The following is a 23,270-nucleotide window of genomic DNA, read 5'->3' as shown; positions in this document are numbered from 1 at the left end:
TGGCACAGTAAACAGTTGGTAAAAGGCAGGCTGTAGAGCTATGCACAGTTGCATGGAAATACATCACCCTGGAGCACTCTCTAGGTGTCAGCACAGTTCCAGGAGCTTCATGTTGTTACTTTTCTTTATAACACAAAGTTACAAAGTGGCACATAAAGAACAATCCCATCTTTGTAAAATAAACACAATGTTATGTTTATATGCATACAAAAGGTTCAGGAAGAATCAACACCAAAATATTAATAAAAATTCTGGATATTCTGAGTGTGAGTGAAGGACTTTTCTGTGTTTTCTCAATCTTTCACATCAAATGTTCATTAATACTGTCACCAAAAAAAGGAAAGATCTGTTGCTCAGAGGTTTTTCCACATCATATTGCCAATTCCTTCCCTACCCACTCTTCAGGGGGATGGGAGGTAGGGGTCACTTGAGAGAGCACCTTTCACCAGAAAATTAGCAAAGCTCCTAAGGTCAGAACATAAAGGTTGTATGAAAAGTTGATGAATAAAAGGAAAATCAGACAATAGGACCGTAGCATCTTCTTTTCTATTATGACACTACCATCAGTTATATTAGATATACTGTTAAAGACAAAGTAGTAAAAAATTCTTTTGAGTCTATCTGAAATCTATACTACGTTCTTAGGAGTTACTTTTTTGAGATGGCTTGAAGAAATCATGTTCTTCTCCAATGTTTCTGAAGAACAAGACAGAGCATCATTTATGTACGATTTTCTCTAAGTAACCAAATAATTCTTCACTGTAGAAAAGCCAAAATGTTTTATATCTGAGTAGGTATTTCTCAGTTTCCAGGGAAACTGATACAAAATTGTCTGAAATAAAGACATGAAGAGCAAACTTCCAATGTGCCTGTACTTTATATTTGGTGTTCTGACCTTGTTTCTATGGAAACTTAATTAATAGGCAAATGCTGAAATTGAGGTTTCTCTTATCACTTTATCGAATGCCCCCCCAAAAAAGACAAATTGAAATGAAATTTTAACAATCATGTTAAACATAAAAAGGTAAATTCTGTACTCATGAACTCTATTTTTCCAGTTCCTGATTTAGCACTCCTTCCTTATCATACATAGTCGTATGCTAAATGCTTAGTACCTTACCTGCCCGCTTACCAGCTTCCCCTAATGTCCCTCTGTCCAGGGCATTCTCGGCTTCAATTGGATTTCACCAGAACAAACTCTTTAAATTATATCAACGTGTTTACCTGACTGATAAATTTAGGCTATTTCATGACTTCTACCTTTATTCATATCCATTGCAATGTATGTACAGACAGAGAATGGAGAGGTAAATGTTGCTTCTGAGTTGTGTACAATAAACTGGAATGGCAATAATCAAAACTGGAGTATGCTGAGATAGGCCTAACTTATGGATAAATTATAAAATATAAGGTGCACTCTAAACAGTTTCTTAAGCATCCCAAGAACTGAATTTGGCATATCTACCACCTCCCAAGTCTGTCTCTTTTGTTCAGTAGCTGTGTTACACAGTCATTTCAGATCTCTAAGTCTTGGCTTCTTCATTGGCAACAGAGGGAGAATATATACGGGCCTTATTTGTAGATGGAAGGGCCGAGTGAAATACACAAGAAAATGCATTGTAAATCTTAAAAGAATTCTATAAAGGTCCAATTTTCGTCTCTCATCCTACACTAGCCAACTACTAACTGTTTTTAAAAATCATTTAGAGGCTTACCTTATAGCAACAAGCAGAGCAGTTTTCACAAGTACTTACATGCTTTGTGTTTAAAGCTACAATTAATTCACATAATTTGTTCATTCTTTCACAATATCTAACGATTCTGAAAAGGGAGTACTTTCCACTTACAAAGCCACGTCCATCATAAGGGTGAATCCACAGGCTTCATTATTCTAACTTTTAAAGAAATTAAATAAACCCAACTAAAATTTAAATAGAAGAGCTGTAAGACATTTCGTCTATGAAATAATGAAATAATCTCTGGCATTTAAATGAAACAAATGGGCCAGTGGGGCTTTAACATCTTTATGATACAATGTTCTATACTTCAAAGAACAGTCTTTATTAAAGTGCCACTATGCTACCCAGAAATTTTTTTTTTTTTAACCTAGAGCCATCCCTTTCCAAAATTCTAGAGGCAAAAATCAAAACATTTCCTCTCTTCTCTCTCTCCTCTCCTCCCCGACAACACCCACCCCCAGCCACTTAGTCTTCAGAACTTTTACCTGAACATTCTTAAAGTTAAATAGTATTCTACTTGGGTGGGGGGGCGGAGGAGGAGGGAGCCATGGAGACATTTTTCTGCAGGATGGATGTGGTATGTTAACTCCCAAACCTTTATATTACAAATTACAATCTGAATTTGTTTTTTCTCCTTTGAAACTTCTGTCCAGCAGTCTCAGGAACCACCTCACCCCTCCCTTAGAACAGGCAACGTGCAAAAGAAGTCGGTTAAGGCTGTGCAACTGAAGACATACTTGTGTCAAAGTGGGAATTTAAAAGTAATCAGAACTCCACGGGGTCTCCTTTGGTAAAGAAAAAAAACCCAACAACTATTCTCTGCAGCCGTGGCAGTAACGTTTCACACCGTTCACAGTTATTTTAAGCCCCTCTCCCACCATTTTCTTTCCTATCGTGTTCAAATTATAGTTAGAAGGGATAAAGTAGCTTCTATCAGGGCGACTGAAAACATTAAAATCCAAAGAATTTTAGTTAAGAACACCACACTGACTCTGTCCATCTCTATATCGAATTTAAATGACAAATCCTCTAATGTTTGTCTTAATTGTCTCGAATATCAACTACCTTAACAAATAGAAGTCTATCATCAGGCCCTTACCTAGTTCCTTCGCTTAGGTACCATCTGGATAGGGAGACGGGATGGATACGCCAAAGTTAGAGTATTTAAGTTTGCATTAAGAAAAGAGAGAATACACCAGAAAGTCTCTGCTAAGTCCCACGAGATGTTAAATAGAACCACGAACAGGAAGGGCCGCGGATTGGAGGGTCTCAGGCCGGGCTGGGAAATGGGAACGGGGGAAAGAATTGGGCATTCGGGTAGGGAAGAGGGAAGGAGACTGGCCGGACGCGACTGGTAAAGAATAAGGGGTGGGGACGCCAAGCAGAGCCAGCCTTCGTCCCCGGTGCCCAGCCCTGGGAGAGCCAACTCCGGGCAAGAAGGAGCCCTAGGCGGCGTCTCCCTCCCGGGGGACCCTGGGGGCGGCGGAGGCCAGAGGTAAGCCCGAGAGCAGACGGCGCCGACCCCGCGAGGGGCGAGGCGCGTCAGCCGCTTCTTACCTTCGGGCATCTCCCGGTCGCTGATGTGCTGCAGGTGGTGGCCTTCGCCACCTGCGAAATCCAACTCGGCGGGTTCCACGGTAGCCGCCGCCGGAGCTACTGCCACCGCGTTCCCGGCCGCCGCCTTGTAGACCTCAGACTCGCAGTCCGGCTCCGCTGACCCCCTGCGCCGGCCCGACTTGGGGCTGGCATTGGGGGACAGGCAACAACACAGCGAGTTCCCCATGGGGCGCCTTCACTCCTCACCGCCGCCGCCTCCGCTCGTCCCCCGACTCCGCCGAGCTCAGAAGCCGCCCCCTCCCCCAACAATGGCGCGGCGGGCACTGGCAGCCCCGGGCTATGCCGGGGCTGTGCCGCACATGCAGACGCGACTTCGCCCGCCGCTCTCCTGTCCGCCCAGCCGCCGGGGCCCCGGGCAGGGGTACGGCCCCGGCCGCACCCCCGCCCAGCCGCTGGGCCCCGGGCAGGGGTCCGGCCCCGGCCGCACCCCCGCCGCCGCCTCCCCGGAACCAACTAGTCTGTGAGGGCGGTGACCAGACCCGCTTATTTAAAAGGGCTGGGAACCAGACAAGTGCTGAGACGCGCAGGCACTGAGGGAGAGAGCGCAGCCGGAGCTCCTCCTCCTTCCGCTGCCGCCTCCCGACTGAAAGTAGCTAGCCCGGCCGGCCCTTGCCTACCGGAATGTGTCCTTCGGTTACCTGGTTACGACGGACCAATCACGACCAGAGTTCCCTCCACGCGCCCTCCTCAGAGCGCAGGCATGTGACTCACAATGCCCCGCCCCCGCCCGCGGCTGCCCCGCCCCCCGAGCGGCGCGCCCCAGACTCTGGTTTCCATTCATCTCTCGCGCTCCGAGCTTTCCGGTCCTGCGGGAAGCGCCGCGGGAGTTTGTTAATCGAAGCCGTCCTGAGTCAGTGGGCTCTGTAGAAAGCCCGTGTTCGTAAAATACCAGTTCAGTTAGCAACTCGGTTTCACCGGGTCCACAGTTGACTCATTTGATGTATTGCTCAACGAACTTAGTTTCACCCCAATTTTTGACCGTTTTTTATAACTGAATGCTCCTCCTCTCTTGCCTTCCAAAGAGTGTTAGTTTCCGCCTACAGTTTAACCATAGCAACCCCCGGGGCCCTGGTCCTACTCTCAATAAAGAGCTGTGGCTGTGTCTTGAATGAGACTCAAGGACACGTCACCCCTCCACTTCCTCATCAGTAAATTAGGGAACGAACTCCTCCCTCCCACCTCTGAGGCGCTGGGATTCAGCAACTCGCTTTTCTCGCCTGTTGCTCTCTTCCACGGCAGGAGTTTCCAGGTTTCCCTACTTTAGCCAACAACAACGCATAAAGCACGATTTTCTCATACAAACTTGAGAGTCACAAAGTGAAGTACCACGGTCTTGATTTGATGAAGATGATAACGATAGTTAACATTTGGCAAACACTATGCGCCCGCCCCCGTTCCAAGTGAGGTACTCATTTAACCCTCGGGAACAAAATCCTCAGAAACCTTCATTTTACAGATTTTACAGACGTTAAGTCACGTTCCCAAGGTCACATGATTGCTCAGGGGTGTGGCCAGGATTTGATCCCCGATTGTGTGGATCCCCAAAGGCACCTTATTGTGATCATCAGAAAATAAAGGTCGAAGTCAAATTTGGTTGGAAGTGGCATAGTGTATCAGGATTTTCTTTTTTTAAGGAGGAACAATTTTTTGATGTGGATTTTAAAATACTTTCCCTTCATTCAACATTGATTAGTCCCTCCTACATGCCAGGCACCCGTGTGTGAAAAATAGTCCTGCCCTCAGTGACCTCAGGCACGGTGAGAAAACAAAGGCTTAGAAAGCCCAATAGTCTGAGGTAACACTGCTGCAAAGTACTTAAACCTGAAATTCAAACCTAGATCTATTAACCCCAAGTAGATGCTGGGGTAAAGAGCTTGGTTTTCTTCCCAGAAACATGAGAGCCATTGAATGTTGTGAAGTTAAGGCGTCACTATCAGGTGGTTTGTAGTGAGGTCACGCTTGAGAATAAGTAGGACTGATGGAAGCAACAAAACCCATTAAGAGACTTTATATTCATCTAAGAGAGGAGTGAGGGCTCAAACTAAAGGCAGTGGCAGAGATTGGAGTGGAGGGAAAGGATCTGAGGTCATTTGGGAGGTAGAATAGAAGTGCTCAGTGACTAGATATGGAGCGGGAAGGGGAAAAGAGAAGCAAAAATGGCTGCTAGGGTTCTGGCTTAGGGAACTATGTAGAGTGTGGTTACTTTTTCTTAGATAGTGCAGGAAAAGGAAGAGGTTTGGGAAGGAAGATCATTTTGGGGTTCTGTTAAGCGGAACATGGAAATGGAGCTCTCTGGTTGAAAGTAAGCCTCTGCAGGCTAAATCCATTTTGTGATATCCCAACTTATGTTTTCAAAAATAACACATTAAATCAATTTAAAAATGTGATTGGGGAAATTCCCTAATGTTGACAGCTAAGAATATCACATTTTTCATGGAGCAACTTGGAATCTATGGTTTTAGTAAATGAGGCATCCTATGTAAAATAAAACTGGTAAATGAGAGCTCTACCCACCACCAGAGCCTCCCATCAAGCCTCTTAGATAGCCTCAACCACCAGAGGGCAGACAGCAGAAGCAAGAAAAACTACAATCCTGCAGCCTGTGGACCAAGAAACACAGTTAGAGAAAGATAGACAAGATGAAAAGGCAGAGGGCTATGTACCAGATGAAGGAACAAGAAAAAACCCCAGACAAACAACTAAATGAAATGGAGATAGGCAACCTTCCAGAGAAAGAATTCAGAATAATGATAGTGAAGATGATCCAGGACCTCGGAATAAGAATGGAGGCAAAGATTGAGAAGATGCAAGAAATGATTCACAAAGACCTAGAAAAAGAACAAACAAACAGAGATGACCAATACAATAACTGAAATGAAAAATACACTAGAAGGAATCAATAGCAGAATAACTGAGGCAGAAGAACAGATAAGTGACCTGGAAGACAGAATGGTGGAATTCACTGCTGCGGAACAGGATAAAGAAAAAAGAATGAAAAGAAATGAAGACAGCCTAAGAGACCTCTGGGACAACATGAAACGCAACAACATTCGCATTATAGGGGTCCCAGAAGGAGAAGAGAGAGAGAAAGGACCCGAGAAAATATTTGAAGAGATTATAGTCGAAAACTTCCATAACATGGGAAAGGAAATAGCCACCCAAGTCCAGGAAGCGCAGAGAGTCCCATACAGGATAAACCCAAGGAGAAACACGCCGAGACACACAGTAATCAAATTGGCAAAAATTAAAGACAAAGAAAAATTATTGAAAGCAGCAAGGGAAAAACGACAAATAACATACCAGGGAACTCCCATAAGGTTAACAGCTGATTTCTCAGCAGAAACTCTACAAGCCAGAAGAGAATGGCATGACATATTTAAAGTGATGAAAGGGAAGACGGAAGACCCTACAATCAAGATTACTCTACCTGGCAAGAATCTCATTCAGATTCGATGGAGAAATCAAAAGCTTTACAGACAAGCAAAAGCTAAGAGAATTCAGCACCACCAAACCAGCTCTGCAACAAATGCTAAAGGAACTTCGTTAAGTGGGAAACACAAGAGAAGAAAAGGACCTACAAAAACAAACCCAGAACAATTAAGAAAATAGTAATAGGAACATACATATCGATAATTACCTTAAACGTGAATGGATTAAATGCTCCAACCAAAAGACACAGGCTCGCTGAATGGATACAAAAACAAGACCCATCTACATGCTGTCTACAAGAGACCCACTTCAGACCTAGGGACACATAAAGACTGAAAGTGAGGGGATGAAACAAGATATTCCATGCAAATGGAAATCAAAAGAAAGCTGGAGTAGCAATTCTCATATCAGACAAAATAGACTTCAAAATAAAGAATGTTACAAGAGGCAAGGAAGGACACTACATAATGATCAAGGGATCAATCCAAGAAGATGCATCCAACATAGGAGCACCTCAATATAAAGGCAACTGCTAACAGCTATAAAAGAGGAAATCGACAGTAACACAATTAATAGTGGGGGACTTTAACACCTCACTTACACCAATGAACAGATCATCCAAACAGAAAATTAATAAGGAAACACAAGCTTTAAATGACACAATAAACCAGATAGATTTAATGGATATTCATAGGACATTCCATCCAAAAACAGCAGATTACACTTTCTTCTCAAGTGCGCACGGAACATTCTCCAGGATAGATCATATCTTGGGACACAAATCAAGCCTCAGTAAATTTAAGAAAATTGAAATCATATCAAGCATCTTTTCTGACCACAACGCTATGAGATTAGAAATGAATTACAGGGAAAAAAAACGTAAAAAACACAAACACATGGAGGCTAAACAATACGTTACTAAATAACCAAGAGATCACTGAAGAAATCAAAGAGGAAATCAAAAAATACCTAGAGACAAATGACAATGAAAACACGATGATCCAAAACCTATGGGATGCAGCAAAAGCAGTTCTAAGAGGGAAGGTTGTAGCTATACAAGCCTACCTCAAGAAACAAGAAAAATCTCAAATAAACAGTCTAACCTTACACCTAAAGAACTAGAGAAAGAAGAAAAAACAAAACCCAAAGTTAGCAGAAGGAAAGAAATCATAAAGATCAGAGCAGAAATAAATGAAATAGAAACAAAGAAAACAATAGCAAAGATCAATAAAACTAAAAGCTGGTTCTTTGAGAAGATAAACAAAATTGATAAGCCATTAGCCAGACTCATCAAGAAAAAGAGGGAGAGGACTCAAATCAATAAAATTAGAAATGAAAAACGAGAAGTTAACAACAGACACCACAGAAATACAAAGCATCCGAAGAGACTACTACAAGCAACTCTATGCCAATAAAAGGGACAACCTGGAAGAAATGGACAAATTCTTAGAAAAGTATAACCTTCCAAGAATGAATTAGGAAGAAATAGAAAATATGAACAGACCAATCACAAGTAATTTAATTGAAACTGTGATTTAAAATCGGCCAACAAACAAAAGTCCAGGACCAGATGGCTTCACAGGTGAATTCTATCAAACATTTAGAGAAGAGCTAACACCCATCCTTCTCAAACTCTTCCAAAAAACTGCAGAGGAAGGAACACTCACTCATTCTATGAGGCCACCATCACCCTGACACCAAAACCAGACAAAGATGCTACAAAAAAAGAAAATTAGAGGCCAATATCTCTGATGAATATAGATGCAAAAATCCTCAACAAAATACTAGCGAACAGAATCCAACAACACATTAAAAGGATCATACACCATGATCAAGTGGGATTTATCCCAGGGATGCAAGGATTCTTCAATATACGCAAATCAATCAATGTGATACACCATATTAACAAGCTGAAGAATAAAAACCACATGATCATCTCAATAGATATAGAAAAATCTTTTGACAAAATTCAACATCCATGTATGATAAAAACTCTCCAGAAAGTAGGCACAGTGGGAAGCGACCTCAACATAATAGAGGTCATATATGACAAATCCACAGCAAACATCATTCTCAATGGTGATAAACTGAAACCATTTCCACTAAGATCAGGAATGAGACAAGGATGTCCACTCTCACCACTATTATTCAACATAGTTTTGGAAGTTCCTAGCCATGGCAATCAGAGAAGAAAAAGAAATAAAAGGAATACAAATTGGAAAAGAAGAAGTAAAACTGTCACTGTTTGCAGATGACATGATACTATACATAGAGAATCCTAAAGATGCCACCAGAAAACTACTAGAGCTCATCAATGAATTTGGTAAAGTTGCAAGATACAAAATTAATGCACAGAAATCTCTTGCATTCCTATACACTAATGATGAAAAATCTGAAAGAGAAAGTATGGAAACACTGTCATTTACCATTGCAACAAAAAGAATAAAATACCTAGGAATAAACCTACCTAGGGAGAGAAAAGACCTGTATGCAGAAAACTATAAGACACTAATGAAAGAAATTAAAGATGATACAAACAGATGGAGAGATATACCATGTTCTTGGATTGGAAGAATCAATATTGTGAAAATGACCATACTACCCAAAGCAATCTACAGATTCAATGCAATCCCTATCAGATTACCAATGGCATTTTTTACAGAACTAGAACAAAAAATCTTAAAGTCTGTATGGAGACACAAAAGACCCCAAGTAGCCAAAGCAGTCTTGAGGGGAAAAAAATGGAGCTAGAGGAATCAGACTCCCTGACTTCAGACTATACTACTACAAAGCTACAGTAATCAAGACAATAGGGTACTGGCACAAAAAGAGAAATATAGATCAATGGAACAGGACAGAAAGCCCAGAGATAAACCCACACACCTATGGTCAACTAATCTATGACAAAGGAGGCAGGATATACAATGGAGAAAAGACAGCCTCTTCAATAAGTGGTGCTGGGAAAACTGGACAGCTACATGTAAAAGAATGAAATTAGAACACTCCCTAACACCATACACAAAAATAAACTCAAGATGGATTAGAGACCTAAATGTAAGATGGGACACTATAAAACTCTTAGAGGAAAATATAGGAAGAACACTCTTTGACATAAATCACAGCAAGATCTTTTTTGATCCACCTCCTAGAGTAATGGAAATAAAAACAAAAATAAACAAATGGGACCTAATGAAACTTCAAAGCTTTTGCACAGCAAAGAAAACCATAAACAAGACGAAAAGGCAACTCTCAGAATGGGAGAAAATATTTGCAAACGAATCATCGGACAAAGGATTAATCTGCAAAATATATAAACAGCTCATGCAGCTCAATATTAAAAAAACAAACAACCCAATCCAAAAATGGGCAGAAGACCTAAATAGACATTTCTCCAAAGAAGACAAACAGATGGCCAAGAAGCACAAGAAAAGCTGCTCAACATCACTAATTATTAGAGAAATGCAAATCAAAAGTACAATGAGGTATCACCTCACACCAGTTAGAATGGGCATCATCAGAAAATCTACAAAAAACAAATGCTGGAGAGGGTGTGGAGAGAAAGGATCCCTCTTGCACTGTTGGTGGGAATGTAAATTGATACAGCCACTATGGAGAACAGTGTGGAGGTTCCTTAAAGAACTAAAAATAGAATTACCATATGATCCAGCAATCCCACTACTGGGCATATACCCAGAGAAAACCATAATTCAAAAAGACACATACACCCAATGTTCATTGCAGCACTCTTTACAATAGCCAGGTCATGGAAGCAACCTAAATGCCCACTGACAGATGAATGGATAAAAAACACGTGGTACATATATACAATGGAATATTATGAGCCATAAAAAGGAACAAATTGGGTCATTTGTAGAGACGTGGATGAATCTAGAGACTGTCATACAGAGTGAAGTAAGTCAGAAAGATAAAAACAAATATCGTATATTAACGCACATATGTGGAACCTAGAAAAATGGTACAGGTGAACCGGTTTGCAGGCAGAAATTGAGACACAGATGTAGAGAACAAACGTATGGACACCAAGGGGGGAAAGGGGCAGGGGCAGGGTGGTGGTAGTGTGATGAATTGGGAGATTGGGATTAACATGTATACACTAATATGTATAAAATGGATAACTAATAAAAACCTGCTGTTTAAAAAAATAAGTAAAATAAAATTCAAAAAAAAAACCAATTAAAAATTTTTTAAAAAAAAATTCTTTTCCCACAGTGCTCCCATATAATATGCCCCTCCAATTTTTTAGTGTTTACCAACAGTGTAAGTCAAACATTTGTTCCAGTAAACAAGTGAATACAATGACTGGTAGTTTTCTCTTTTAAGGATTGTGTACAGAGTAGTAATGTCAGGGTTATAAACACGATGAAAAAAAAAGAAAAAAAGTATGATAAGAAACAGGATATGTGCATATTGTCAAAGTATCTCCTCACAAGATATTTTTTAATTTCAAAGGAGAAACAGTAACTTTACAGTGGAGAATCCTGGCAGACACAACTGTAACCAAATGATCAAGGTTAATCTCACCAGTAACGAAACATGCTGACATCAAGTGTTCCCTGATATGATGCACTGAGAAGAAGACAGTTTCGATTCTGTAGTATTCTTGCCAAAAATGCATAACCTAAATTTAATCTTGAGGAAATACCAGGAAAACCCATTCACTTAACAAGTGGCCAATACTCTTCACAAATGTAAAAATCATGAAAGGGAAAGAAAGATTCTGAAACTGCCCAGATTGAAGAAAACTAAGAATATACCACAACAAAATACAATGTGGGATCCCAGACTAGGAAAAAGACATTAATGGGGAAACTGTTGAAACCTGAATAAAATCTGCAGGCCAGTTAACAGTATCATATCAATGTTATTGTTTCTTCATTCTGATCATTGTGCTATGGCTATGTAAGATGTTAACATTTTTAAAAGCTGGGGGAAAGGGATATGGGAAGATTGTGTACTAGTTTTGCAACATTGTTTGTAAGTCTCAAGTTTCTGCAGAATGAAAAACTAATAATAATTTTTCTTTTCTGCACCCGGTCAACAGCTTTTGGAGAAGCAGGTGGACTGTCAGAAAGACACTCCCAAGTCAAATTCTGGATCTGATATTTATCTAGCCACGTGACTTCAAGGTAGTTATTTACACCCACTAACCCTGAGCTAGTCCTCCAGCTGTACGGTACTCACCATGATCCCCACTTTACAGAGGAGTCAGCTGAGGCAGTGCACATAAAGTGCTTATGACCTGGTATATATTATTATTGTTATTATTATTATTATTATTATTATGAGACATAAGGGAATGTCATTATGCAAGCAAAATCACCTATTTCAATTATTTTTATTAAGAACTTCCTCATCTAACGAAGAATCAAAGGAAGAAGGCAGGGATGCAGTGAGTGGGAAAGAAAAGAAAAAAGGAGCTAGAAGGAGGAGGCAAGGGCTAGAGAGAGGGAAGTGGGAGGCAAAAGAACTGCTCCTTAAATGATAATAAAAGCTACTTTTCAGTAACATGAATAAGCCACTGCACAAAAAAATAATGTAGGAACTACATCCTTTTTTCACCCTTTTTTTAAAAAATTTATTTATTTATTTATTTTTGCGGCAAGCAGGGACTACTCTTCATTGTGGTGCGTGGGCTTCTAACTGCGGTGGCTTCCCTTGTTGTGGAGCATGGGCTCTAAGTGCACAGACTTCAGCAGTTGTGGTGCACAGGCTCAGTAGTTGTGGCTCGCGGGCTCTAGAGCTCAGGCTCAGTAGTTGTGGTGCGGTGCACGGGCTTAGTTGCTCCACGGCATGTGGGATCTTCCCGGACCAGGGCTCGAACCCGTGTCCCCTGCATTGGCAGGCGGATTCTTAACCACTGCGCCACCAGGGAAGCCCTTTCACCCTTTTTATACTGGGAGTTTCAAAAAATTCATATTCACACTAATATAGTTAACAAAGTAACTGCTAATGTAAAAATTGAATTCTACATGATAGTTAATCACTGTCTCCTCATTACTAATCAATCATGGTAATTGATAATGATGATGACAAATCCATTTCCCTCCAGAAGCCACCTCAAGTCTAACCTCTTACCTAATACTCTCCATGGAAGCCAGGGTCACCCTACCCAGGTTAGTGCTTCCTATCTGGAACCTAATTACAGATAGGCAGACAGATAGATAGACAGACAGATAGATAGATAGATATGGACAAGAGAATAGACGTATATATGTCAATCCCAACTAATAAGAACCTGCTGTTGAAAAGTAAATAAAATAAAATTCAAAAATTAAAAAAAAAAAGAGACGAGATGGATGGATGGATAGATAGATGATAGATCAGTGAATAGGTAGAGGGCAGAGATGGATAAACAGATGATAGATTGATAGATAGATAATCTTTGGATTTATGCATTCATATCATCACTGGAAGAGTCAGATAAAATTCTTGAGTAAAGTGATATCCAACTAACATAAGTACGATACATCACCCGAATCAAAATTACTATTTAGGAACACATTTGTATATTAATTTATTTACATAACATATCATTTATTCACTCAGTGAGTATCAGCTTCTAGACACTGAGGTGGAAAGCAAGGAACAAAACAAATTTCTTGCGCCATCAAGATTACTTTCCAATGGAGAAGACAGAAATAAAGTTAAAAATGTATTATGGCAAGTCGAGACAAATGCTATGAAGAAACATAAGGCATAGTAAGGGGCAAGAGATTTCAGAGGGGCTATCTGAGCATGAATGGTCAGAAAAGGCCTCTTGGGTGAATAAAGAGCCATGTGCGTATCTGGGGGAAAGGGCTCCAAATCAAGAACGCTGCACGTGCAAATGCCCAAGGACTCGACTGAGGAACACAGAGAAGAACATGCTGCTTGCACATCGAGATAGGAGAGAACAGTAGATGAGAGGGAGTCAGCGGCCCCATCGCTCAGGGTCGAGTAGGCCAAGGGACGCCATATATGTCACCACTGGGGGTACGCGTGCATATCATCACGGGAAGACTCAGGTAAAATTCTTCAAGATTACACAGGAACTTGCAAAAACCCATGGGAAGCCAGCTCCTGTTTTTTCTCTGGAGTCCACCGGTTCCTGAAACCCAAGGCAGCCTGAAACAGGTGTGCACAGGGCTAGTAAACCTTGGTGAGGTGAGCAAGACTCTCTAGGTGAGACAGACATCTCTTCCTCGCTCTGTTTTTCTTGCCTTTCACATGTGACTTTCGTATGTTACTTTCAGACAACGCATGTCTGATTATGCAAAAGGTTCAGAGCCAGGTAGCATGGAAAAACGTAGCTTTCTGTTTATTTCTAGGCCCAAGTCTCTTCAGGCAGCGATGCCCACAGATCTCCACCCTTACTGGAGGCGGCAGAAGGAAAGGAGGCTAGAGCCAAGCCCAGCCTCCTAGAGCGTCCAAACCTGATTTAAAGCTCTTTTGGAGCCAAGGACATTTTCCTGAATCCATTCCAAACAAGAATGAAGATGTTGGTGCATGATATTTTTGCAAAATATGCAGGCTCAGGAATTGACAGACTTTACATTTACATCAAACATGAAGAACCATTTGTGAATCCTTGCTGCAGAAAGCTGCTGTCTGCAAGCCAAAAATAATAGCATAAAGAATAATAATAAAACAAAGCTGGCACAAAACCTTGTCTTCCTGGAAGAGGGCCAATTTTTAGTTTGATAATAGCGCTGACTCTTGGAACCCGAAAGGAAAATAAATTCCTACCCACACAATCTGCATTGTTCCTCTCCTCCTCGTGTTAATTTTATCTCACACCTCAAACACATACAATCATTTATTTTTTTCTTATTGAAAGTGCAAGGTGTTTGTTCTAAAAGTAAGTTGTCTGCATCTGATTCCATAAACAGTTTCTTCCTGATGATTGCTATTTTTAAGGCTGTTGCTTTAACTAAAGTTATAGTAAAAAATTAGAAATATTTTCTTCCAGTATTCTTTTGAGATATGTGTGTGTGTGTACATACAGTCTTTATAACATGAGAACTAACTGCCCATTAGGCCTATTCAAATACACAATCAAATATTTCCATAAAGAAAAAAATAATAATCAAACTTGTTTGCTGCATGTTGAGCAAGAACTAGAAACTCCATTTTTTACCCCCAGTCAAGGGCCACACACAATGAAAAACTCATCCCGTCCAAGAGCCACTCAAGTCAGCTAGTATTTTTAAAAACTGGATTATAAATATAAACTCACCTGATTCTTAAACAACACAATATGAAATGGTCAAGCACACAAATATTTCTGGAATGCTTTGATTCCACTAGGTGACCAGTTACCTGGAAGAACACCCAGAGCAAGAGATAGAAAACAGGAGCTGACAAATTCATGCTCGCATCAGAAGCCCCTGCGGGGCATGTCATGATACGGACTGCTGGGCCCCACTGTCAAAGTGTCTGATTCTGGAGGTCTGGGGTGAAAACTGAAACCCTACAGCTCTAACACGCTCGCAGGGGATGCTGATGATGGACCACAGACCATACTGAGCCATAATGAGAGACTGGAGGGAGGAAAACAGGAGAGGAAGGAAACATGGAGGGGAAATGAAGGAGAGCAACGTAGAGTGAGGCAGGGGGGGTGGTGTGTGAACCTGTCACCGCCTTGGCCCACTGAGAGGACCATCAACACATACTCCCCCAACCCCCTCTGCAAGCCAGCAGTGCAGAAGTAAAACAATGAACTCTAACAGACCTTCTGAGTTGGCTGATCCCGCCCCTTCCACAGCCCTGGTTAAGTAACTGACTTAGTCCTGGCCAATGAGAAGTAAGTGAAAGCCACAGGGTAAGTGCGGCTTCAAGGAAAGTTACACTCTTGGTCCCACTGTTCCTTTTCCTTCTTCCTGCCCATACAGAGACCTGAGCCAGGAGATGCAGTAGCCACTCAACAGCCATGTAGGCATGAGGACACAGGCATCCTCCTATGCCAGGTGGAGAAAAGAAAAAAAAATGGGAAGTGCCTGCCTGTATCACGGAGCCATGGTCCCACCACGCCCACCATGACGTCCTACGCCCAGTCTTCACGATGGGCAAGGCAAGAACATCCCTCTCTGTTTAAACCTCTGTTTGTTGGGTTTTCCAGTACCTTCAGCTGAATGATCCCAACTAATATAAAAACTAGCCAAGTACTTACTAGGTGCCTGACACTATGTGACTGCGATACATGAATTATCTCATTTAAAATAATAATGATTTAATCGAGCACAAAACTCTCAAGTGCTCTGCTGATGCATTCAGAAATACATTAAGTTCCTACTTTATTCCAGCCATGGAAAGCACAGAACCTGAACGCAAAGGACTCACAGGTAATATTCGTACCATAGTGATCCCATAAGAGAAGCAAGCAGAGCTTGTGGTGGGGGACCCACAAGAGCCTCCGAACAAAACCAGGTGGATGGAACGATCAGGAAGGCTTTCTGGAGGCAGAGACCCCTGAGCTTGATACTTAAGGATGAGTAGGAACTGAGCTTATTCTTACACATGCAGCAATGCCTCTTTAAATGTGATGGCAACCGCAACCCAAGGGGAAAGAGGGGAAGAAAATCTTTTCTGGACTTCTACAGCAGTGACCAAACAAGGTGCAGCCAACTCTAAATGCACATACAAGTGGAGGGGACACTGGGTGGATGGTGGTTAAAAAAAAAAAAGTTTGATGCCATCATCAAAGATACACGCTCTTCTTTGTTAGCTACATCTTGAGATTAACTGCCTTTCTTAAATACAAGTGAAACAGATGCATGGCAATGAAAGAACAACAGTCTGGGGAAAAGGTTGACGCTTCTGAATATGTCTTTTCTGCAAAAATTAGGACTCAAATAGGACCTGGGAGAAAATAATTGTATTTGTAAATAACACCAAAATACATTTTTCTGGTAGACATGAGAAAACTGTGCAAAGCTCTGTTCTTTGAAAGCAAAGATCTTATGCCCACAACACAGACTCAGCTATGGTCTTTAATAATTGTCAAAGGCATCATGTTTTATTTGTTTTTGAACCTTAAAAACAAAAGAAACACTTTAGAGACTCACGTTGCATTTCATCCCTCAGCTATGTTACTAGATGGCATCAAATCACCAGGGAGAGTAGGTCCACCTGTACCTTCGGCTACACAGGCACACAGTAAAACAGAAGAATGGGCAAAGGACTTTGAGAACTTTTTCAGACTTTTTTCCTGATAAACAAGGACTTCTTAAGTGGTGCTGAATTCAAGTTATATGACAACTCTGTTTCTGCCACAAGCAAACTGACTTCCCATAGTCATCACTTGTCCTCATGTGCTGGGGCAGCCTGGGTATATGTGCTATTTATTTGCCTGTATATCTGAGGATCCAGAGACAAAGTCTAAGAACAATAAGATACTGGAACATAAGTAGACCTTAATGTTTCATATTTAAAATTTAAAGCTCTAAATAATTTAACACAATTATTTTCTACCGATGACATCATTTATAATATGCCAGGAACCAGGATAAATGCTTTACACATATTATTATTAATCCTTATAAAACCTGGCAAAATCAGCATTATTGTCCCTGTCTTCCTTAAAAAGATGAGCAAACCCAAACTGAAACAAAGAAAGGTTAATTCCCTGCCCAAGATCACACAGCAAGTAATGGAAAAAAAAAAAAAAAAAAAAAAAAATGGGAATACAAACCCAGGTGTATTTGATTCTTAAGTTCTGGCTTTTAACTGACATTTTATATTGTTTCTCATCATCTTCACCAAGGGTTGGCAAACTTCTACCCATGGGCCAGTGCACACAATATAATGAGAGGGGGTGGAATTGCATCTGATCTCCCTAGCACCTAGCCTATCGGCAACGGCTAATTACCTAAAGGCTCAATTACACACCACTCAAACTCTGCAAAGGAGCAAAGAAATCTATTATACGCAGAAAACCTTCATCCTAATAAAATCATTAGCTTCAAGAGGAAAAGGAGTAATTCAAACTTGGAAAGCAGAAGTATCTGATGGCTTATGGCATTACAAGATTCTATTCTGCTTGTAAGAGAAAAAAAAAAATCTGTTGGCATGTTTTATGTGTCAGATGAAAACTGTATCACCCAACAGAGCCTGCCTACATTCTAGAAATTAATGTGTTTGTGGGGAGGAGTTCTTTTTCAAACCAGGTCATAATGTACGCCTGCCAAGTGAACCCTCTCTCTTCAGGAATATTCAAAGCACAAGTAGCAACAGGACAGAGGCAGAGCTGCCCCTGAAGGAACAGCCAGGCGTGTTTTATTACCAAGAAAGAGGGAAAGCAAAAGAACATTCTGCGTGACCAAATTAAGTTGTGAAATACCCAAAAGTAACATGTCAAGAAACTCTTATTTGTAGGTGGAATTAAAAACAACACAACAAAAAGATCAATTTATGCTTGAGCTGCATCAGGGGCCGTTTCAGGTCTTCTGTTATAGAAGGTCTCGATCTGCACTTACAGACACAGCAATCAGACTTCATTACAGACAGTATTTACGTCTGAAAATTCTGTTTCAACTTCCCCACACCCAGCCCCTGAGAAACTTCGGTGTGAAATTATCCTGAAATCAGGAGAGCACAAATAGCTTTTCCAATGGGAGGCAGGAGGTTCCTTTTTCCATTGTGGATGGCATGTCCACCTCCAACACCCTGTGCAGACAGGCTCCCAAGCTCCCTACCTCTTCACGCCCCTGACCCTTTCTCGCTATCACAGCTTCACAGCTCTCTGTCCTGTCCCATGAGGACCAAATCCCAGTTGTGGCGTAAATGGCCCTGGCCATGGAAGAGCACAAGGGTCACAACGCTACCCAAGCCACACAGAAGCATTTTTTTTAAATTAATTAATAAATTTATTTATTTATTTTTGGCTGTGTTGGGTCTTCATTTCTGTGCAAGGGCTTTCTCTAGTTGTGGCAAGCGGGGGCCACTCTTCATCACGGTGAGCGGGCCTCTCACTATCGCGGCCTCTCTTGTTGCGGAGCACAGGCTCCAGACGCGCAGGCTCAGTAATTGTGGCTCACGGGCCCAGTTGCTCCGCGGCATGTGGGATCTTCCCGGACCAGGGCTCGAACCCGTGTCCCCTGCATTAGCAGGCAGATTCTCAACCACTGCGCCACCAGGGAAGCCCCACACAGAAGCATTTTAAAGAGCTCTTCCACAGAGCACTTACAATCTTCTAACATAGCATATAATTCTGTTATTTGTTATTGTCACGCGTTGCCTCTCTCCCTCCGCTAGCATGCAGAGCCATGTTCCTTGGGCACCTCTGCATGTTTTATACATGGATATATTTATCCCAAATATTAAGTGCAGTGCATGGGAATTCCTGGCAATAGGTGCTCCAACAATATGTGTTGAATCAAGATGTGTTGAATGTGCTGAGACTTCCCATTTTTAGTGCACATACTTTTTAGCAGTATTGCTTTTAAGCAGAATATATTTATGCCTCCATGGGGAATTACAACAGCTATGATTGCAAAAAGGAAACAGGAGAAATAAAGAGCATACAAAAAAGACTGAGATAATATGTCATCCTGCATTCATGTAACAGAACGATAGGCGACCAAGTGAAGATGATTAAGGTCAGATGTCAAGGACAAATGGTGGCGTCTTCAGGTCTTGTGCTGCGTTCATGCAGAAGATAATCTGGGTCCATGGAGCTTTATCAACCCCGTAGAGGTAACTATGCCTGGCATGATGATCATTTTCGTAGAAGTCTACAGAGTTGACCCCTCCATACTTTTTAGGTTTTGAAATGATAACTGTCTTGACTTAACAGGATGCTGCTCGTATTGACACACTCAAGAGCATACAGGGAAAACAGGTTAAATGGTAGAGGACTGTCCCACTTGCATTTCTGAAACTCAGATCTAACGATGACATTCTCATCTTCACATCCTCAATGATTGCTGGTTGCCCATGTGCTAAGGGCTGATTTCTTTGTGTGGCAAACTTGCTCAGCTCTTTGGAACATTCTCCAGCTATCTATCTCCATATCCAAGTTTTCATCACCCCCTTTCCACCTCCCTTCCTCCAAAGATCTTTAGACCTGGGGCTCCAGGTCCACCCTCATGAAAAACTGAGAAAAAAGCATCATTCAGTTTGTCAAATTTTCATAACCCCTAAGTCACTCTTTGTCCAATAACCATCCATTTATTTTAAAACAAACAAACAAACAAACAGGTTCTAGTTAAGGAAAAGCTATGTACCAGGCATGGGGTTTAAAAAAAAAAAAAAAAAAAAAAAGGAAAAAAATTCATTTGCATTATTTCACTTTAATACTAAAAAACAAAATCCTATCAACACAAATGTCATTCTGCATGTATATATATAGACGCTCAATAAGTATAAGTGCACTTCACCCAAGAACAGATAAAGATGGCCTATAAACACAGGAGAAAATGTTTAGCATCTTTAGCCATTAGGGAACTGGAAATTAAAATCACAATAAAATACCACTATTAAATGGATAACTTTTTTAAACCGACCGTACCCAGACTGGCAAGGGGGTAGAGCAACTGTGACTCTCACGCACTGCTGGTAGGAAAGTAAAACAGCACAGCAACTTTGGAAAACAGTTTGGTGGGTTTCTTACACAGCTGAACACTCATTTAATGCACGAGGCAGCAATCACACTCCTGGGGATGTATACAAGTGAAATGAAATCACGTGTTCACGCCAAGACACAGGTGTACAAGTATGCAGTGACTTTATTCATAGTCACTCAAACCTGGAAACAACCCAATGGCCTTCAACTGATGGGCGGATAAACAAACTACAGTAAGTACATCCATACAAGGGAAGACTATGCAACAGTAAAAAGAAAAGACCACTGATGCTCTCAACAAATTGGACGACCCTCAGAGGTGTTATGCCAAGGGAAAGAAGCCAGACACCAAAGCCTCATGCTGTATGATTTACTTTCCATGAGATTTCGGAAGCGGCAAAACTGTGGACAGAGATGAGATGGGTGGCTGCCAGAAGCTAGGAGGGGGAGGGCCTGACCACAAAGGGACAAGAGAGAACTCTGGGAGGGTGACGGAACAATTCTATATCATGATTGTGATGGTGATTACATGGTTATAAGCGTTTGTCAAATCTCAAACCATATACTTAAAGTGGATGTGTCTGACTGGATGCAAATTACACATCAACAAAGCTTAGCGTAAAAAACAATCAGTCACCAGAAAGAAACACAGGTGCCTTGTCGTAGACCACAAGGCTCCTGAATGGTCAAGCCGGAGTGTGCATCTGCAGTATGCTTATTTATGTATTTCCAAATGACTTACCAGTACTGCTGCTGCTCAGGAATATAGTACAGCACAAAAATACGTACATAGGAAAACATCTATCATTATCAAACTTGGACATAAAACCATATAGTCTTCTTGATCGTTTTTATTTATTTTTTCGGGGGCGGTCAACTTTTTGCCAGATGTGACAGGGACAACGTTTTGACCTCACAATATAGCAAACAACAAATACAAATCAGACATTTTTCTTGCGGTTCGCTGTGCTTGGAGGAGTACGCTTGGTTTTAACAGGTTGTGTGTTTTCAGACTTCTTTTTAAGCTACTCAAATGTCCTGTGGAGGTTGGCTCTCCATAAACTTCACGACATAATCTCTAGATCAGCCTGCCCACACGTGAGCGAGGCCAGGCACGTGCCAGTGTCTTGGGCGCTCTTTCCTCGGATTACCTCTCCTCCTGCTTCTGACGCGGGACACCTACCACACAGCTTGGGTGTGAGCACCAGGAAGGGTCTGTATGCGTGTTGACAATGCTAAAGACCTTCTGACACTGACACGTATTGTTTATTCTTTCAAAATGGTCTCGTATTTTCTTCCCCCATGCAACAGACTGTCACAAACACCTCCTTTTATGTTTGCCCAATGTGGAGATGTCTCTTCCAGTTGGCCTCCTTTCCCTAAGATACTTAAAGATATTTTACAGTTTCCATTTCTTTGCCAAGTCTTATACATCTTGGACCCATCATCAGATCTGACACACATTGGTCATGCATCTGACTCCCCTTTTCCTATTTATGGAAAGCAATCTTTTTTCCTGCTAGTATCATTCTGGAACATTTCTTCAAGAATGACATTTCTAGGACACTGCCTTAAGAATGACATTTAGAGAAAATTCTTCAGTGTATGTTTTTTGTAGATTTCCAGAAACAAGTGTAAATAGTCTAAAGGTCTCTTGCAAGTAACTAACTTCCTTAATCCTACCTTTCAAGGCTGGGGGCTTTTTTGCTTTCCTTTGCCAATACTGAATGGAGTGCTGGGGGGGGTCACCTTCCTTTAGTTTTATGACTTTTATTGTGCTGTGCTCATTAAAACTTAGGGACTCCCACACAGCCCACTTCTGACGAGGCCTTATTTGCCGCTTCCCATTGCTTTGTTTAGACCTCCAAGTTTTCTGTTTAATTTCTCTTTCACTGTAAGCTTGAACCTATAACCATCAACTTTTTTCAAGTTTTTCTCAACTCATCACTGGGGACATTTGGGCCAAATCACCCTTTATTGTGGTGCCGGGGCCACGGGGTTGGGGGGCCGTCCCGGGCACTGTAGGACGCTGAGCAGCGTCCCTGGCCTCCGCCCACTAGATGCCAGGAGCACCCCCTCCCCCAGGTTGTGACAACAGAAAATGTCTCCAGACATTACCCAGTGTCTCCTTGGGGGCATGATCGCCCCCAGCTGAAAACCACTGCTACCAAACGACCCGTTCCATTTAAAAGAAGACCCTCAGCACTAACAGCTCAGGAAACTATATATTAAATTTGCCAGCAAGTTGCAAGTAACACCCAGCAGCCGATTACTTAACAAAATGGAAGTACTCATTTTCTTAGGGGAGACTGAGAAATTCTTCCTTTTCAATAAGAAAAGAAAAGATCATTCCAGGTATCTATTCTGCTTCTCTATAGAGAAGTGCCTCCTAAAGATATCTGTTCCTTCCCCCACAATGTCCTCACAGGGATGAGCGCTCCCCTTCACCTTCCCCTGCAGAAAACAGGCTGGCCATACCAAACATCCTTCACGTTCAGCCCATCTGAACAATGGGGATAATAACACTAGTGCCCACCACATAGGGGCAGCAGGAGGATTACATGAGTTAACATGGACGGTGTGTCTAAAACAGCCCTCCTGTGCAGTAAGTGTCTTACAAGGAGTAGCTCTTAACATCGTGACAGCCAGAAAGTGCCATTACTCAATCACTTACTCACATTCTCATTTCACAACAAAGTCTTTACTGAACATCTGTGCTATGTAGACACTCTGCTGGACCAATGTCATTGTGCTCAAGAAGGGTACACTCTGTAAGGAGATGATGATGATAAAAGTGTAAACAAGACACAAAGGTGCCAGACAGGGTGCCAACTGTGTCTAGAGGAGTCAGGGAAGGCTTCCTGAAGGAGAAGGTAGTCGAGCTGAGATCTGAATGACAAGAAGAAATTCTCCAGGGGGCAAGG

The 23,270-nt window shown here is 41.7% G+C and overlaps 1 protein-coding gene and 1 long non-coding RNA gene across 2 annotated transcripts in view; one reads left to right on the top strand and one right to left on the bottom strand.

The window, feature by feature from the left end:
• LOC309663115 (cyclin-Y-like protein 1) overlaps nucleotides 1-3,551 on the bottom strand; it is a 33,852-nt gene extending 30,301 nt beyond the window's left edge. The window contains exon 1 of the mRNA XM_082466535.1: nucleotides 3,297-3,551. Within this exon, the coding sequence (XP_082322661.1) occupies nucleotides 3,297-3,522 (226 nt within the window). The 5' untranslated portion in view covers nucleotides 3,523-3,551. The remainder of the gene's footprint in view (nucleotides 1-3,296) is intronic.
• The window catches only part of LOC309663120, a 287,678-nt gene that overhangs the window by 31,229 nt on the left and 233,179 nt on the right, over nucleotides 1-23,270 (top strand). The gene's annotated exons all lie outside the window — the stretch shown is intronic.

The sequence above is a fragment of the Balaenoptera physalus genome, assembly GCF_965194825.1.
Source record: "Balaenoptera physalus genome assembly, chromosome: 6".
Taxonomy (NCBI): domain Eukaryota; kingdom Metazoa; phylum Chordata; class Mammalia; order Artiodactyla; family Balaenopteridae; genus Balaenoptera; species Balaenoptera physalus.
This window is presented reverse-complemented; position numbering and strand designations above follow the sequence as displayed.